General features: G+C 42.3%; 1 protein-coding gene across 1 annotated transcript; it reads right to left on the bottom strand.

Moving 5' to 3' along the window:
- Nucleotides 1-18,486: 18,486 nt before the first annotated feature.
- Nucleotides 18,487-19,372, bottom strand: LOC109213303. The gene is made up of 4 exons (XM_019377086.1): nucleotides 19,290-19,372; nucleotides 19,095-19,197; nucleotides 18,801-19,010; nucleotides 18,487-18,720 (listed from the first exon to the last, which is right to left on the bottom strand). The coding sequence occupies exons 1-4, from the start codon at nucleotides 19,370-19,372 to the stop codon at nucleotides 18,487-18,489; spliced, it is 630 nt and encodes a 209-aa protein (XP_019232631.1).
- Nucleotides 19,373-19,439: the final 67 nt, after the last annotated feature.

Genomic DNA, 19,439 nt, shown 5'->3' with positions numbered 1-19,439 from the left:
TTATTTTCCCTCTTTTTTCTTTTCATTTTCTCTTGTTTTCTTCTCTTTTCTTTTCCTTTTTTCTTTTTCCTTTTTTTCCTTCAATTGGTTACGGTCGAATCTTATGGAGATTGCCTACGTATCATGACCCCGCATGAATCAGACCAAGCGTAGTTCTTGAAGATATAAATGAAAAATAAATAACCAAAATATTTTGGGATTTTCAATTTTTTCATAAAAAGCAAATACTTTGATTACAATGACTCGAAAAACTCAAGACTCAAAAGCAACTAACAGACTTTGAAAATACTGACTCGAAGAACTAACAGACTCGAACTTAACGGATAGACTTCAAAAGCAAAGAAGTATAGACTCAACAATCACGAATACATTAATGCCTCAAAAAATCCTGGTGCCCGCGGGGCATCATTCGGCCTCGCCGCGGGCCTATGTGCAAGATTCCCTTGGAGCCTCTCTAAATCACTCATGATTTGTCGGACAAATGTCATCACCGCCGCAAAGAAAGTGGTACGGGTCATATCCTCACATGCTTGGCACTTCACAACAATATAATCGGCAATGGCCCTAATCCTCTCTCTGATCCTACCCTTCTCCTGAAGTAGACGACCGGCCTGCTGATTACGGGCCTCCAATACCTGAGTGTCGTGGAGATGTTGGTTTTGCAGCTGTTGCACTTCTTCCTCCATCTGAGCCATAAGATCATAACATTGTTCCCTTTCAGCTTTAAAATCCTTGGCTTGTTTGATCATTTTGTTCTCGACATTGATGACCCTTTTCTTTAACCCCGCAACCTCGTTGTCGTATTGCTCTTTTAATTGTCTAACCAGGCGTGCTCTTTCTTCCACATTCTTAGCCAATTATGTTCGAGCCCTGGCCAATTCATTCTCCACTTTGTTTAAATCAAAACCATAATCATCCACTTTCTGCCTAAGGTTCTTTATAAGCTTTTCATTCTTTATACTCCGAGCGGGGTTTTCGGCTGCTATTTTAATCTCTCGAATTTGAACTCGAAGGGCTTCATTTTCTTTGGCTAGCTTTTTCTTTTCACCCTCATCGGCTGCGGCTTGCAAACCATTTTCAAACTGAAGGTCTTGGACTTGTTTTTCTAGCCTGCTTATGGTGCCTTGTATTCATTCTCCTTGGCTAACCAATCCCACTGTTCTTGTGATGCCTCGGCAAATTCCTGAAGGTGGGGTCTTTTGGCCGGCCTCCCAAACGCAATTTCCCTTCTATACCAAGCATGGTACCCTGGCGAAACTTCTCCTTTGGATCAATCCCGTACACAGGTGTTTGCCGCCAAGTATTGACACTCGCTCCAAATCTGGCGGACTGCTGCTTCAGGAAACTAGCCATCGGACCAATCTCGACTACTTGGGCACTGAGATCTTCATCTTTTGGCACTATTTGGCATCTCCCAAGCTGCCTCAAAACTCGATACGGTGCATATGGCTGGATGCTCCTAAGACCCATCAAGAGGAAGTGAGGCCCAGTTGTTGGCATATATACGATCTCATCCACAGGAAACCATCCGAACGTCCACTCTATTTGGCTGGCAGTGATGGACCGGAGGTATGATATCCATCCTGTGACCCCTTCAGGCAAGCTGATCCCATCGATCCTCGTATAAAACTCCTCTATGCAGGTTTTCTCCGTTGATCCATAGCTCATGAATTGGGGACAATGGCGTAGGTGTTCAATCATCCACATTTGCAACAACAAGTTGCACCCCTCAAAAAAATTTCCTCCGGCTTTGCAGGCTGTGAGAGCGCGGAAGATTTCAGCTAATATCATGGGCGCAAGGGTGCTTTTGGCCTGGGTGAGTAAAGTGCTGACAACCCCAGCTATTTTTATGTCGATATTTCCATCTTCCCTAGGGAACACCAGAAGTCCCAAGAAGACCACCATAAAAGCAAAACACATATGTTCTTCCCATTTGTGGCGGTTCCCTTTGCTACATATTTTGTTTTCCGGATTGTTGAACCCTCATATGTGGCCATATCTCTGGTATATAAGTTGTGGAGTACAAAAACCAGCTGCCAAATCTGGGTTGTAGACCCCCCTGCTTATCTTCAGTGAATCTAAGAATCTGTGCACAGCTACGTTTCTCGAAGCAACCAAGTACTTGTGTCTTAAAGGAACCTCAGCACTCCCAATGTACCCAGCTATTTCTTCTAAAGTCGGGGTGAGTTCAAAATCTGAAAAATGGAACACGTTGTGTGCCGGGTCCCAGAATGTAACCAATGCCCTTATGATGTCTCCCCTGGGCCTAATCTTCAACAAACCGGTGAGACCTCCCAAATATTGTTTGACCTTGTCTTGCCCTTCTTTACCTAGATCATCCCACCACATATGCAACTCCAAGGGGATTTTGTTCATGATTGAGAAAGGTTCATTTTGAATTGTGCTCATCCTGCACATTTATTAAGGTGATTAAAAGAAAAATATGACTAATTTTGACTCAAAGGAAACAACACCAATTTTCGAACTAAACCCAGCTTTACAAATTTTGCAAATACGGCCTTTCAGCACTTCGGGGAGGAAGATATTAAGGTTGTGCTCGCTAACTGACCCAAATTAAAAAAAATGACCAAAAGTGGCTGTTCTCGCAAAAAATAGCCTTCTGGCGCCCTTTTAGGGACATTCGGCTATTTGTGACAAGAATGGCATCACCTTACCTACTTATCATGAAAAAATAAAATTTTGTTCTTTTTGGGCTAATTTTGCAAAAGGGAAGTTGGACCCGATGGGGGCTGCCTACGTATCCCACGCCCTGTGGGAATCAAACTGGCGTAGTACGGGCAAATAAAACAAAACCAACTATTTTTGAAAACAAAACCTTTTCTTCTTTGTTTTTTGTTCATTTTTCTCAAAAAATCGGCAGAGTTTCAGTACCATTTGGACATTGGTTTTTCTCTTTCAAAACAGGTGACTAACTCACTTAACCCTTACACTGCTATTTTCTTTTTCCCAATTTTCTCCCATCACTCAAAAGCCGGTCAGCATGCAAACCCGAAGCAAATAAATGCAACAAATAACACGTAAAATATGCATCAGGATGGTCTGTTATTTTGGGTACACCTGTCCTAGACGGACCCAACCCCTGTGTTGAGTCCCCTAAGTCAAATGCACATGATGCAGATAAGCGTTCCTACTAGGGATCCGGCATGAGGCTGAGTTATTCTATGTTTAAAACCTGGGTATATGTTCTAGACTGTGTACCCGAGCGGACAACTCGAGTCGAGGAGGGGGCTACGTACCGGGAACCGAAAGGCCATCCGGCTTAGTAACTTGTCCGAGCCTCTTTCTTATTTCAAGGTATGACACTAACAGAATAGGGAGTCTCGACCAGCGAGTACATCCCCAGAGCTGAGAAGAGAAGGGTTTCGTAGCAGTTTATATATACAGTTCAGATAATATCAAAGCGGTAAAAAGCAACATTTAGCACATTAGGCCCAAACATGTAATAAAATCAGATAATAAATAAAGACAAATACAACAATTATTCCAAGCTCGAATTCTGAACCCTAAACCAAAGTTCTGGGTTCTTATCCCCAGCAGAGTCGCCAGAGCTGTCACACCTCCTTTTTCACTTACACCCCCGGAAAGGGTATAATTAAGGGAGTTATTTCCAACTTGAAGTGACAATTGAAACGGGATTTATTATTACAAGATTCAGAGTCGCCACTTGGGAGATTTATGGTGACCCAAGTCACCGGTTGATTCCCGAATCGAGGAAAAGATTGACTCTGTTTAACAGTCTGCGAACCAGAAATCCGGGGAAGGAATTCTGTTAACCCGGGAGAAGGTGTTAGGTATTCCCGAGTTCCGTGGTTCTAGCACGGTCGCTCAACTGTTATATTCGGCTTAATTATATTATTTTAAACAGTTATGAACCTATGTGCAAATTTTAGTTTTAACCGCTTTTATTCATTTTTAGAGAAAATTGCAACGTTATTAAAACACGTCTCGAACCACGTCACATAAGTGCACTCGTGGTTTTTGACATATTTTAACATCGTTGAGATTTGGATTTGGATCACATAAATGTGCACCCGAGTTTAGGAAGGTAGATTATTAAAGTATGCGCCTAAAGCAACTAACGCGTTGTTAACTTTGCGAGGGCCATGAAAATTCGCTAAATGGCACGCCTCGAATTCTAAGGATTAAAACAAATATTAATTAAAACGAGGGCCATGCATTTAAGATTTTGTTCGGCACGGCACGCCTCGAATTATCCTAACTGAGTCTCTAAATCAACTCCATGAGGGCCATAAATGGTGACTTAACTAATAACTCGCCTCAAACTACTAAAAGGGATTACCAATTAACTAAGGTCTAAAGAAATCGAAACCAATTCTAAATTAAGCTGAATCTAAATTATGATCTAAAAGGGGCTTAAAACTAAAGGTCTACTCTATTTCATTTTATCAGAGCTTGGGCCTGACTTGAGGTCCAATCACCAACTGCCAAACAAACACGAGAGGGACGACTGAACTCGTCATGAAACCCAGAATGAGAACTTAACGTGAAATAAGAATCTCGGCATACATGGTCTCATATTGGTACACACCTTAACGTTATTTCAATTGAAACAGTAACACCTTAACCATACAGCTTCTATTTTTTGAAGCAAATATTAACGTTCAAAGCATATATATGAATTTCATTCAGAAATCAGTACACACATTAAAATGCCTAACTACATTAATAAAGCTTTGGCATAAATTAACCATCATGTTAGCAAAACCATATGTATTGGAATTCTGATAAAACCAGAGGCAAACCTTAAAACCAAGCAAAAAACAAAAGGGTCGCAAATCTGATTATAAACTCAAGTTTCATTTGCAACTTGAACCAACAGGCATAACGTGAATAACCTGAAATTAGTAGGCCACACCTCAAGCTATACATAAGTAAACTTGGAGACGTGATGCATGAGAAAACTAGATCTAACACAAATAACATGAACTAACAAACATATAGCTCTCAAATGCACTCAAAACCAAACAAACTCACAGTCAAGCAAACGAGTCCTTCAGTTAATACCTATTAAGTTAATACATATATCTAACATATGATATTGTTGAATTGAAAGCATTCAAAACAGATCTCATACTAATCTCAGAATACAAGTATAGTGTTGATTACTTGATTAGTTACAGATAAGGAAGAAAAGTAAAGCTTGGCTAAGGAGAAGCTAGAAACATAATGCAACCAACTTTAAAGGAGAAAAGCCAGTAAAACTGCCGAGCAAGACTTCTTTCTTCAATCGGAATTTACATCCTTACACAATAATCTCAGACAAGCATCAATTCCATTCAAGGTTCAAATGAAATACCTGAAAATGTGAGGAAAAACACAGCAAACTAATCAGGGGTTCAGCAACAGTAGCAAAGCAACAAGAATCAAACTCGAATCTGATGAAACAGAGAACCAGACAGCTCCAAACCCAGAAAATGCAACCCAGCAAACCAAAATCCAACTTCAAACCCACAATTAAACCAACAGATCTCAGAACCCGAACTCAAATACTGAATCTCAAGCCATTTCAGGTCCAAACAGTTGGGATATTAATTCAGGGAGAGGAAGATTTCAAATTACCAAATTAAAACTCAACGGAACAGTATTTTCACTAGAGTTTTCAGCCGTTTGGGAGTTTCAGGGTTCTTAGCTCTCTCCAAAAATGTCACTTGAGCTGCAAGTAGCAATGCCTTTATAGGCAAGCTACTAGGGCAGCCTCAAAGGTTTAGTTATTGTAATTCAGTCCTTTTCGAATTTTTCTTTTTGCTAAAAAGTCCCTAAGTAAAAATAATCAGAATTTCATTTAAATCCCAATGACAGCTTCTAGGAAGCTTCCTCGGTTGGTTACTAAGATATTCCCTTAGTGTTTTACCCCAATTGCCCCTTTTGTGACCTTGTTTTTACCCTGAAAACCAAAATGAACCTGGGTCCAATTGACCCAAGTTAATGGGTCCAAATGAGCCCAATTTAGTTCTCTCCTGGGCTGTTCAATTTTATGAACCCAATCAAATCATGGTTCACCATCTTAGAAACTATCCAAAAATTGCCCAAACGAGGAAATCCGGCAAATTCAATTCAAAACCAAAGAAAGATAAAACTATACTAATCAAAAATAAAATAACAACACTAATAAACAAAATCTTGCATGAACACTAAACGAACACAGGGAACCAAACAAACAGCAAATGAGAGAAAGGACGGAGGAATAGAAAAGAAAGAAAACTAAAAAGAAAACTAAAGAAAGAAAACAAATACCTAAAAAGTCCGGGCGATAAGAGATAGGGAACAGCCTTCGACTCTTTGATTTCTATCCCAAACCGAAATTAATCATGTGCTTTTTATATCAAAAATACGCGAATAAGATCGATTTGGGCCCAAAATCTTCAATGAAACCTTGACTTGGAACTTTGAGGATTTTACGGTTCCACCTCTGATCTAAAATTTGAGATGATTGGGTAACATTCGAGGGGGACTGAGTGGAGATTAGGGAAGAGGGGACCATGGGGATACCGGGGTATTAATTTGGGGTCGTTTGGTGGTGGCGCTGCCACCCCAAGGCGATGGGAGAAGGGGGGGCAGCTATTAGGGTTCTTGGGAGAGGGGTTCGTGAAAGAGACGAGTGGATGGGGGGTAGGGTAATGTTTGGACATATATATATTATGTGATCCCAGCTTCAGAACCGTCCGATCAAGCAACCTCGACGGCTATGATTTAATGAGGCCAAACATCGTCGTTTGGTATTAACTGGAGACGGGCCGGGTGGGGAAATGGTTTTGGGCTGGGTTTAAGCGAGTATTTGGGCGGGTTAATGGAGGAGTTGTAGTGGGCTTGAGAGATTAAAATAAAAAAGGCCCAAAATATCTGATTCACATCTTCCTTCTCTTTTCAATTTTTTTCAATCCATTCTTTTTCTTTTTTCTTTTTTTTCTCAAAATTAAAATTAGAATCCTAAATTAAATTATCAAACCAAATTAATTTAACAAAAATACTAATTAAACCTAACTAATTACAACAGTTAATAAATTAAAGAAAAACTAACTCAAAAATCACAAATTAAAATTAAAAGGTGCAAGATGACTATTTTTTTGTGATTTTTATTTTTTATAAAACAACCTAATTACTATTCTTAAAATGCACAATTAACTCCTAATTGCACATGCAACACATTTTTTTGTATTTTTCACTAATAAAAATGCACAAACAAAATGCAAACAATTAACAGAAAATGCCACGAAAATCCACAAAATTGCAAACACTGGAAGACATTATTTTGTTTTGAATTTATGGGAGTAATTCATATAGGGCAAAAATCACGTGCTCACAGCTGCCCCTCTTTGCTCGGAAACACGAAGAGTTTTCGTGCAAAGATAAGTGAGCGGATACGAGCAATTTTTGCCCGTTCAAATACTCTGTGGGAAGCATTTTGAAAGATTTGACCGCACCCTGCTTCTGAGGTTTCCTACATATCCTTGGCTAAAAAGGAATCAGGTTAGTGTAGTTCAGGAATGTCTGGTAGCTGGGACTACCATGAAGCTGTGATTTCACTGCTGCTGCTGCTACTGCTTACTGAACCCCCTTATTACACCATGTCAAAAATAAAAAGAAGCTAGACTAGACTATGATCTATGAGTTACAAGAAATCCTATCTATATCTTCAAACTTGCTCTTGTGGTTCTTGTTGCCTTGTTGACTTGTATTCTCCCGGTGAAATCGTTTTATTGCCATTTTGAATTGTGATCTGAGATGTTTTCCATTTCTTCAGGTGGATGCCTGACTGTCAAAACTTGAACTACATTCTGAGACACTTTCCTTTTCTCCAGGTGGACGCCTGACTGCTGACTTGAAATGTATTCCCTGCTCTCCAGGCGGGCTCCTGACTGCTGACTTGAAATGTATTCCCTGCTCTCCATGCGGGCTCCTGACTGCTGATTTGAAATGTATACCCTGCTCTCCAGGCGGGCTCCTGACTACTGACTTGAAATGTATTCCCTGCTCTCCAGGCGGGCTCCTGACCGCTGACTTGAAATGTATTCCCTTGTTCTCCAGGCGGGCTCCTGACTGCTGAACTTGAAATGTATTCCCTGCTCTCCAGGCGGGCTCCTGACTGCTGACTTTGAAATGTGCTCCCTTGTTCTCCAGGCGGGCTCCTGACTGCTGACTTGGATGTATTCCCTTGTTCTCCAGGCGGGCTCCTGACTTCAACAAAACAAACAAAACAAAGAAAATTTTCTGCCCCAGTTTGGTAGCTGGGCACATATGTAATTGTAAACTACATCATGTTACCAAATATCAGTAAGAATTTGAAAGCTAAAACTTGAATTGTACTCCCTTGTTCTCCAGGTAGGCTCCTGACTGCTGAACTTGAAATGTAGTTCCCTTGTTCTCCAGGCGGGCTCCTGACTGCTGACTTGAAATGTATTCCCTTGTTCTCCAGGCGGGCTCCTGACTGCTGACTTGAAATGTGCTCCCTTGTTCTCCAGGCGGGCTCCTGACTGCTGACTTGAAATGTATTCCTTGTTCTCCAGGTGGGCTCCTGACTTCAACAAAACAGACAAAACAAAGAAAATTTTCTGCCCCAGTTTGGTAGCTGGGCACATATCTGAGTGTTAAACTGAATCATTCTACCAACTATTATTAAGAATTTGAAAGCTAAGTCCTATTATCCAGGGAGGTCCTGACAACTCTTAATTAAATGACAATTATAGATCTAAGTTGTATCTTCTAAAGGTATTACCTCCCGCTAAGTCCTGTTATCTAAGAGGGTCTTAAACTACATCCTATTATCCAGGAAGGTCCTGACAATTCCTAATTAAATAACAATTTTAAATCTAAGTTATATCTTCTTAAGGTATTATTTTCGCTACATCTTGTTATCTAACAGCAATCTTAAAGCTAGGTCCCATTATTCAGGGGGGGTCCTGACAACTCCTAATTGAATCCTATCTTAAACATGCAAACTTTGAAACCAACTTATATTCCTTTATGCTAAACTATGCTATTCATGATTGTTTGAAATTTAACTAAGACACAGTTTCCAAGAGGGTCCTGAAAGTTTACGATCAAACCTGTTTGGTGCTTGCTCTTACCATACGGAGAGTTCCTCCGAAACAAACGAAATTTCCTGCCCCTGCTTCAATCAAAGAAAGATCTTGTCGGTTTAAAATGGTGGTTAGTTGATGGAATTCTTGCTGAAGATGTCTCCGCTGTCATGTTTTGCTTTGACCTGCTTCCCCGAACTGGCCCTGAACCGCTTGGCTTTCTGACTGACTTTCAAACCTCATGACCCTTGATGACCCAATTGTTCCATACCCAAACCGTTTTTTTACCTCTCTGGCCCCTTTTCTCTGAACCTTTGCATCTCCCATGAAATTACCAAGTCATTACACCGATAAAACTTCCGGTGACTCCTTATATCCCACTTTACATCATGCTATCTTTGGTATGTTCTGGCCACACTGTGCTTTGTAATTTTGGAAGTTGGTAGTGAGCTTTGAAATCCTTTCTTATTTTCTTTGAACAAGACTAACATTGAAACATCTTAGAGAAACAGACCCCAAAAGAAATGAAATGCAATGACCTTGAGAGTTAAGGATAAAGAAAATCCAAAACAGGACGACTTGCTAAAAAGAAAAAGGAAAAGAGACTTACCTGAGTGGAACAGCTGGTACCATTGATCATGACATGCATTTTAGATTAACTGGACCAATCTGTCCCACCAACCAACTTTCAGTTGCCATACTTGTTGCCCCAGAATTCCACAACCTAATTTCTTCAGCCAAACCTTGACCTTGCTCATCCTGCGGTGCCTTGAAAGGTTTTCACCAACAGACCTCTCTTATTTGTTCATCTCTCAACTCACTTTCGCCTTAAGGTGCCCGTGAGGGTTTTCACCAATAAGACTCTCTCATTTTCATTATTTTTCTTGCTTGGAATAGAGTGTTGCCCCTCACATGAATCACCTCTACTTGTTCGAATTGGCATTTCTTGAAGACTGATCAGAAGGTCTTTCTTTGGACCGTAATGTGGGCTTTTGGATAGGGTTAGAAAGAAAGGGTATTAAAGGCTCAAAACAATTCAAATGGGTTTAAAATTACAACTTTTGGAATCAGATTTCTTACAACAACCGCAACTTCTGCCCCAGTTTCTTGCTTGGGGACTTTTGGATTTTTATTTTGATGGGACCGAACCGTGAGGCTGCCTACGTATCCTTAAAAGGAATCAGGTCGAACGTAGTTCATGGCATAAAAATTACTTTGTTGTTGTGACTTTTATTTTCTCTCTTCTTTTTTTTCTTTTTTTTCTTTTCTTTCTTCCTTTTCTTTTTTGTTGTTTCCTCTTTCCCTTTCTTTTCTTTTTCTTCTCCTTTTTTCCTTTTCTTCTTTTTCTTTTCTTCTTCCCTTTTCCTTCTCTCTCTTTTCATTCTTTCTTTTCTCTTTCCTTTTACTTATCTTTCACACTTATGTTTCTGATCTTTACTACTGATTCCAAAAGAGGGGTATGAAAGAAAATTGATAAGGCTCAAAGGGGTAACCAAGGATAAAGTGTTTAGATAGCAGAACAAAATGTCTTCGTAATTCCAATCTTCAAAACATGCCAAGTACAAGCAAATACAATTAAACCAAAGAAAATCATACATAATATCTCTTGACCGCATCAAAATTGATGGCCATTTCTACACACTTCCCTTCTATGTCTGTTAAATACAAAGCGCCATTGGACAACACTCTCGTCACGATGAACGGCCCCTGCCACTTTGGGGCGAACTTGCCTTTGGCCTCAGCCTGATGTGGAAGAATACGTCTCAACACTTGCTGACCCACTTCGAACTTTCGTGGACGCACCTTCTTATTATATGCTCATGCCATTCTCTGTTGATACAATTGACCATGACACACTGCTGCCAATCTTTTCTCATCGATCAAACTCAATTGCTCCAAGCGGGTTTTGACCTATTCGTCATCATCATTTCAGCTTCTGCGACAATCCGAAGGGATAGGATTTCCACTTCTGCGGGTATCACTGCCTCGGTGCCATACACCAACAAATAAGGAGTCGCCCCTACTGAAGTACGAATAGTAGTACGATAACCCAGCAATGCAAAAGGCAACTTTTCATGCCACTGTCTAGAACTCTCCACCATTTTCTGTAGTATCTTCTTTATATTCTTGTTGGCCGCCTCAACTGCTCCTTTTGCCTTGGGGCGGTATGGGGTGGAATTGCGATGTGTAATCTTGAATTGCTGACATACCTCTTTGATCAGATGACTATTAAGATTAGCCCCATTGTCTGTAATGATCACCTTTGGTATCCAAACCGACAAATGATATTTGAGTGCACAAAATCAACCACCGCTTACAGACTTGAACGTTTTAGCCTCAACCCACTTGGTGAAATAATCAATGGCCACCAGAATGAACCTGTGCCCATTTGATGTTGCTGTCTCAATTGGACCAATGACATCCATGCCCCACGCAACAAAAGTCCATGGTGCAGACATTGTGTGCAATTTCGATGGTGGAGAATGAATCAAATCTCCATGCACTTGACACTGATGACACTTGCGCACAAAACTGATACAATCCCGCTCCATAGTAAGCCAATAATAGCCTGCTCAGAGAATCTTCTTTGCCAACATGTACCCACTTATATGTGGTCCACAAACTCCTGAATGTACTTCGGTCATAATAGCTGTGGCCTGTCTAGCATCTATGCATCTCGACAACCCAAGATCTGGAGTTCTTTTGTACAATACCCCTCCACTGAAGAAAAATCCACTTGCCAACCGTCGAATTGTTCTCTTTTGATCACCTGTGGCCTGTACTGGATACACCCCCATCCTGAGATATTCTCTGATATCGTGGAACCACGGCTCACCATCAAGTTCTTCTTCCACCATATTACAGTAAGCATGTTGATCACGGACCTGAATCTGCAAAGGGTCCACATAAGCCTTATCTGGATGATGTAACATTGATGCTAAAGTAGCCAAAGCATCGGCCACTTCATTATGAATTCTTGGAATATGCCTGAACTCTATTGATTGAAACCATCAACAAAGATCATGCAAACATTGTCGATACGGTATAAGCTTCAAATCTCGTGTTTCCCATTCCCCTTGAATTTGGTGTACCAGAAGGTCCGAGTCTCCCATGACCAAGACTTCCTGGACACCCATGTCTATAGCCATCCTCAAACCCAAAATACATGCCTCATACTCGGCCATGTTATTAGTACAATAAAAATGAATCTAAGCCGTGACAGGGTAATGTTGCCCTGTTTCAGAAATAAGTACCGCTCCTATCCCCACGCCATTCATATTAGCCGCCCCATCAAAGAAGAGTTTCCATCCTGGCTTCTCAACTTGTTCCAACTCATCAACATGCATTACCTCTTCATTAGGGAAGTATGTCTTCAAAGGTTCATATTCCTCATCCACCGGATTCTCGGCCAAATGGTCGGCCAGTGCCTGAGCTTTCATTGCAGTCCGGGTCATATAAACAATGTCAAATTCCGTGAGCAAGATTTGCCACTTTGCGAGCCTCCCTGTGGGCATGGGCTTCTGAAAGATATACTTCAACGGATCCAACCGAGAGATCAGGCAAGTGGTATACGATGACAAGTAATGTTTCAACTTCTGTGCTACCCAAGTTAGGGCGCAACACGTCCTCTCAAGCTGAGTATACTTAACCTCGTAAGCTGTGAACTTCTTGCTGAGGTAGTATATGGTCTGCTCTTTCCTACAGGTGATGTCATGCTGACCTAACACACAACCAAATGAATTGTCCAAAACCGTCAAATACAGAATCAAAGGCCTCCCTGGCTCTGGCGGGACTAACATTGGTGGGTTTGACAAATACCCCTTTATCTTATCAAATGTTTCTTGACATTCGTCTGTCCACTTGACCGCAGCATCCTTCTTTAACAGCTTGAAGATAGGCTCGCACGTTGTCGTAAGCTGAGCAATGAACCTGCTGATGTAATTCAATCTCCCTAACAGACTCATCACCTCAGTCTTGTTCTTCGGAGGTGGCAATTCTTGGATGGCTTTGATTTTTGATGGGTCCAATTCAATACCTCGACGGTTGATTATAAATCCCAACAATTTTCCAGAAGGAACACCGAAAGCACATTTCGCAGGATTGAGCTTGAGATTGTACCTGCGAAGCCTTTGGAAGAACATTCTCAGATCCCTGACATGGTCAGACTGCTTCTTGGTCTTTACAATTACATCATCCACATATACCTCGATCTCCCTGTGTATCATGTTGTGGAATATTGTTGACATCGCCCTCATGTAGGTTGCCCCAGCATTTTTCAAACCAAATGGCATGACCCTGTAACAGTATGTTCCCCATAGCGTGATGAATGCCGTCTTTTCTGCATCTTCCTCATCCATTAAGATCTGGTGATAGCCCGCACAACAATCCACAAATGAACCAATCTCATGTTTGGCACAATTATCAATCAATATGTGGATGTTTGGTAATAGGAAGTTATCCTTCGGACTTGCCTTGTTGAGATCACGGTAATCAACGCACACCCTGGTCCTACCATCCTTCTTTGGTACAGGCACAACGTTGGCTAACCAGGTGGGATACCGTGTGACCCGAATGACCTTTGCCTCGAACTGCTTGGTGACCTCTTCTTTGATCTTCACACTCATATCAGTTTTAAATTTTCTCAGCTTCTGCTTGACAGGGGGAAATGCCGGGTTAGTGGGCAATTTGTGGACCACCAAGTCAGTGGTGAAACCCGGCATGTCGTCATATGACTATGCAAAAACATCTTTGTACTCCAAAAGTGCTTTAATTATCTCTTCTCTGAGCTGTGGTTCAAGATGGACGCTTATTTTAGTTTCCCGGACATTATCTTGATCCCCTAAGTTGATTGTTTCTGTATCATTCAGGTTAGGTTTGGGTTTTTCTTCAAAATGGCTTAATTCTTTACTGATCTCTTCAAAAGCCTCATCATCATCATATTCCACTTCATCATCACACTCAATTTCTTGTATTATTATTTCAGAATTAGATTGGCATTTAAGACTGGGCCGGAGATTCCTCATGCATGTCATGTCACTGAAACCAGCATAAGAAGGACTGTACAAGAAAGAAAAGAAAAACAAAAATAAAAACTATCAGGAATGAAAAAGAAGGGAAATTGCATTTCATTGAAATTTAAAGATAACAAGGTTTAACTCATCCAAATGGACGGAACATAGAATCTGAATTACAACCCTGGAAATAATCCAGATTAAACTGAAAGAAAAATCAAAGCCGACTACCACGACTCCCTCCGAGTAGGAAGAGGAGTAGCTTCCCAATTGTTGATCTTTGCACTGGGCCCCACGAATTGCACATCCGCCTTGCTCGATCCCTCTCCAGCTTCCACCATATTCACCTCGTCGAACAGCTTTTCAAACCTTTCAAGCAACTCCTTATCAGGACCAACCACAGAACCGGGCATTGTTGTTGCTGGGCGCTTCTTAGTACCAGGCCTGACAAAGGATCGGAAGAGACGGGGGACAGGCTTTGGAAGAACCCATGCTCTCTGTTTCAACTTTCTGGCTCGCCTTATGTCTGCAGTTGTAGGCTTGAACCCCAAACCAAAGGTATCCAAGTTTTTGGGAAGAGACACCGGCTGTACGATACCTTGCAGAGACGCACCCAAACCCTTGCCAGGTACGAAGCCATTCTTCAACATCTCAGAAGCCACCATGACTGATGCGGCTGCTACCTTCGGAATTGGAACACACTCCCCTTCTGGGATTTTCTTGACTGACACTGTGTCTGAAACCTGATAGATCCACGACCCCTTGTCGTCTTCAACTTCGATGAAAGGTATGATGGCATCATTCTGGGCACACAAACCATCCTCGCCGTGCACCACAATTTCCTGTCTGTCCCATTCAAATTTAACCATCTGGTGCAAGGTAGATGACACTGCCTTGGCGGCATAAATCCAGGGTCGGCCTAGCAAAAGATTGTAAGAAACCGCCACATCCAGCACCTGAAATTCCATAGTAAATTCAACAGACCCTATTGTCAGCACCAGCACTATGTCCCCGACTGAATCTTTCCCTCCACCGTCGAACCCCCGAACGCAAATACTGTTCTTGTGAATTCTTTCATTGTCCACTTTCAATTTGTCCAGGGTGGAGAGAGGGTAAATCTTTGCGCTGGACCCATTATCAATCAGTACCCGGGTAACCACGAAATCCTCGCACTTCACCGTAAGATAGAGGGCTCTGTTATGCTCGGTACCCTCCATGGGCAATTCATCATCAGAAAAAGTGACTCTGTTTACCTCAAAGATCTTGTTTGCTATCTTTTCCAGATGGCTTACAGAGATCTTGTCAGGAACGTGGGCCTCATTCAAGATTTTCATCAACGCCCGGCGGTGCTCGTCCGAATGGATTAACAATGAGAGCAATGAGATCTGAGCAGGGGTCTTCCTCAATTGCTCTACAATAGAATAATCCTGCACTTTCATCTTCCTCAAGAACTCTTCTGCCTCTTCTTCGGTCACAGCTTTCTTCACTAACACTGGGTTATCTTTGGAGGTATTGGCTTTTCTTAACTCCTCGGGGGCAAAGCACCTCCCCGAGCGAGTCAATCCATGGGTCTCGCAGACTTCTTAACCTCTTTCCCTTTGTAACTCACTGTCATTCGGCCATAATTCCAAGGGACGGCCTTGATATTGATTATTGGTAGCTGAGTCACTGGTTTGATAATAACAGGCTCTGTGCGAGCACCCTCCACGACTACAACAGGCTTTTTTGCTGCCCCTGGTACCACTACTTTTGCTTTTCCTGTTTCACTACAACCCCGCTTGAGGACTCCTTCTCAATTACCACAACTGGTTTACTGTCTGTCCTTTCAACTTGATCAAAGACTTCTCACTTGTTGACTTGACAATCGGCCTGACTTCACAGGACCGATCATCATTACAGTCTGCGAGGGCTTCTTAGGCTCCCCTCCTTTATGCACTATCTCGATCATATTGGTCTCATGATGGGCCGACAACGGATTCTGGTTGATATTGGGCGCTCTAAGGCTTGAACTCGATCCGTTGGGTATCAATGAGCTCTTGAATAGCTGTGTTCAAGTGCCAGCATTTCTCTGTGTCATGCCCTGGAGCACCTGAACAATACTCACAATTCACCAAGTGGTCAAGATTTCTCGGAAGGATTCGGCAACTTACGCTCAATCGGATTCAACATACCCAATTGTCTCAAACTATGGAATAGACTAGTATATGATTCTCCCAATGAAGTGAAAGTCTTCTGCTTCTGCACCCTCTCATTCTTGAAGGCTTAATTTGGTCGGAAACCTATCCAAGGGGGATTTCTGTAAGCTCTTGGGGGTGGATAGGTATTTTGTGGAGCTAGGTAGGTATTCTGTAGGGTTGGCGCACGCCATTGTGCGTGGGCAGGAGGTTGAGTGTATGTTTGAGCGTGATGGACAGTAAAATAGGGAACTGGCGATGGGTAGTAGTGTTGTGGTGGGCTTTATGGAGTGCGGGGGTAAGTTGGGTGGTGGGGTCGAGGCTGGTTATAGTAAGGTGATGGGCCCCTGGACCAAGCTCTTGACTCAATTACCGCAACGTCCTCTTTCTTCTTCTTTCCCAGTACACCCCCAGTGCCGTTTTGAATGGCCTGGGTGGTCGCCTTAATTGCTGAATAACTCATGATTTTGGTAGTTTTGAGTCCTTCCTCTACCATGCTTCCCATTTTTACCACTTCATTGAAGGATTTCCCTACCGCTGAGACCAAGTGACCAAAATAAGTAGGCTCTAAGGCCTGCAAGAAGTAGTCGACCATTTCACTCTCTTTCATCGGAGGGTCAACCCTCGCTGCTTGCTCTCTCCAACAGATGCCATATTCTCTAATACTCTCACCGGGCTTCTTCTCAATCTTGGTCAATGACAAAAGGTCTGGAACAATTTCAATATTATACTGAAAATGGCAGGCGAATGCTTGGGCTAGATCGTCCCAAGTGTACCACCGACAATGATCTTGTCGGGTGTACCATTCCAAAGCCGAGCCACTTAAACTTTGACTGAAATAAGCCATCAGTAATTCATCTCTCCCGCCTGCTCCTCTCATCTTGCTACAAAAACCTCTCAGGTGTGCCACTGGATCACCATGCCCGTCGTATAAATCAAACTTAGGCATCTTAAACCCTGCTGGTAGTTGAACATCTGGGAACAGACATAGGTCTTTATACGCCACGCTTACTTGACCACCTAACCCCTGCATATTCCTAAAAGATTGTTCCAAGCTCTTGACTTTCCTAAACATCTCCTCCTGCTCAAGATTCTTAGGTGGCTTCTCAGTCTCTGCCGGGATATCAAAATGAGGAGTGTCGGAATATGGTTCTGGAGCTTTGAAGGTAGGTTATGGGGGGTAATACTGGTTGTCGTGAGTCTGGAACAGAGGCTCACTAGAAGATCGGTGTAATGCAGCAGGTGGAGATGCCACAAAGACAGGAGTGACTGGTAGATGAGGGTATGGGACTTGTTTGGGTGGTGGAGCTGATGGTGTTTGGGAAGTGGTGCCATAGCATTGTTGGTAGGGGGGAAATGCTTGAGATGAATTCACAGTAGGGATACAAGCAGAGTTGGCGGATAAACCGGTGGTGGATGCCCTTTTGCCCAGGCCTGGTACATTTCAGCCATTTGCTGCTTTAACTTATACATCGATTCCTTCATCGAATTAACATCCAACTTTTCCACCTCTTTTGACGGATCGACAATACTTGCCTCTAGTTCTTGGTTGGCCATGTTCAGCTTGTCTTTTGACCGGCTGTGATAGGAGTGAGTTGCCAGAATGCCAATCAACTAACCACCTGCCTGGGCTCAATACATCAACAACAACCTTGTTAGCGATTAGGGCTTTAACAGATTGGTAACCGCACATTTTGAGGAATGAATGCACCTAAGAAGTTAACCGTTTCGATTATGCATTTGCTCGGCTGCTTAGCATCATCCCGGCCTTTCCTTATTTCCATTCGCAACTTCTTTTATTCCCTCTTTTTTTTTTCATTCTTGCCTTTGCTTTCTCTTTGTTTTTATTCTCTCATTTCCCTCTTATTTTTCCATTGCTTCCTTCTCTCGGTTTCTTATTTTCTCTCTCTTCTTTTCCTTTCTCTCTCTTGTTTTTCCTCTCTTTTTCCTTTTCCCCTTTTTGTATTTGGTTACGGTCGAATCCTATGGAGATTGCCTACGTATCATCACACCGCATGAATCAGACCAAGCGTAGTTCTTGGGGATATAAATGAAAAATAAATGACAGAAATATTTTGGGGTTTTCAACCTTTCATCGAAGCAAATACTTTGATTATAATGACTCGAAAAACTCACAGACTCAAAATAAATTAACAGACTCTGAAAAGATGAAAATACAGACTCATACTCAAAAAAAACTAACAAAATCCAACAGCAAGAAAGTACAGTCTCAAGCAAAGATCACGAATACATTAATGCCTCGAATGCTCCTGGGGCCTGCGGGGCATCATTCGGCCTCGCCACGGGCCTATATGCAAGATCCCCTTGGAGCCTTTCCAAATCACTCATTATTTGCCGGACAAATGTCATCATTGTCGTAAAGAAACTGGTGCGGGTCATATCCTCACATGCTTGATACTTCACAACAATGTAATCGGCAATGGCCCTGACCCTCTCTCGGATCCTACCCTTTTCCTAAAGCAGACACCCGAACTGCTAATTCCGGGCTTCTAACACCTGAGTGTCGTGAGATGTTGATTTTGCAACTATTGCACTTCCTCCTCCATCTGAGCCATCAGATCATAACAGTGTTCCCTTTCAGCTTTGAAATCCTTGGCTTGCTTGATCATTTTGTTCTCGACGGTGATGACCCTTTTCTTTAACCCCGCAACCTCATTGTTGTATTGCTCTTTTAACTGTCTAACCAGGCGTGCTCTTTCTTTCGTATTCTTAGCCTGTTGTGTTCGAGCCCTGGCTAGTTCATCCTCCGCTTTGTTCAAATCAAAACCATAATCATCCACTTTCTGCCTAAGGTTCTTTATAAGCTTTTCATCCTTTAGACTCCTGACGGGATTTTCGGCTGCTATGTTCATTTCTCGAATTTGAGCTCGAAGGGCTTCATTTTCTTTGGCTAGCTTCTTCTTTTCACCCTCATCCGCCGCTGCTTGCAAACTGTTTTCAAACTGAAGGTCCCGGACCTGCTTTTCCAGCTATCCTATTTTGGCCCTGTATTCTTTCTCCTTGGCCAACCAGTCCCATTGCACCTGTGCTCCGTCGGTGAACTGTTGGACATGGGGTCTCTTTGCGGGCCTTTCAGGCTCCTGATGAACTCGGGATCTTTTACCATACCAAGCAGGGTACCCAGGCTCCAACTCACCTCTAGATAGATCTCGTACTTGAGTTTTAGGCTCTAA

The sequence above is a fragment of the Nicotiana attenuata genome, unplaced genomic scaffold (genome assembly GCF_001879085.1).
Source record: "Nicotiana attenuata strain UT unplaced genomic scaffold, NIATTr2, whole genome shotgun sequence".
NCBI classification, from domain to species: Eukaryota; Viridiplantae; Streptophyta; class Magnoliopsida; order Solanales; family Solanaceae; genus Nicotiana; species Nicotiana attenuata.
The sequence above is the reverse complement of the archived record's forward strand: the minus strand, read 5'-3'. Positions and strand labels throughout refer to the sequence as shown.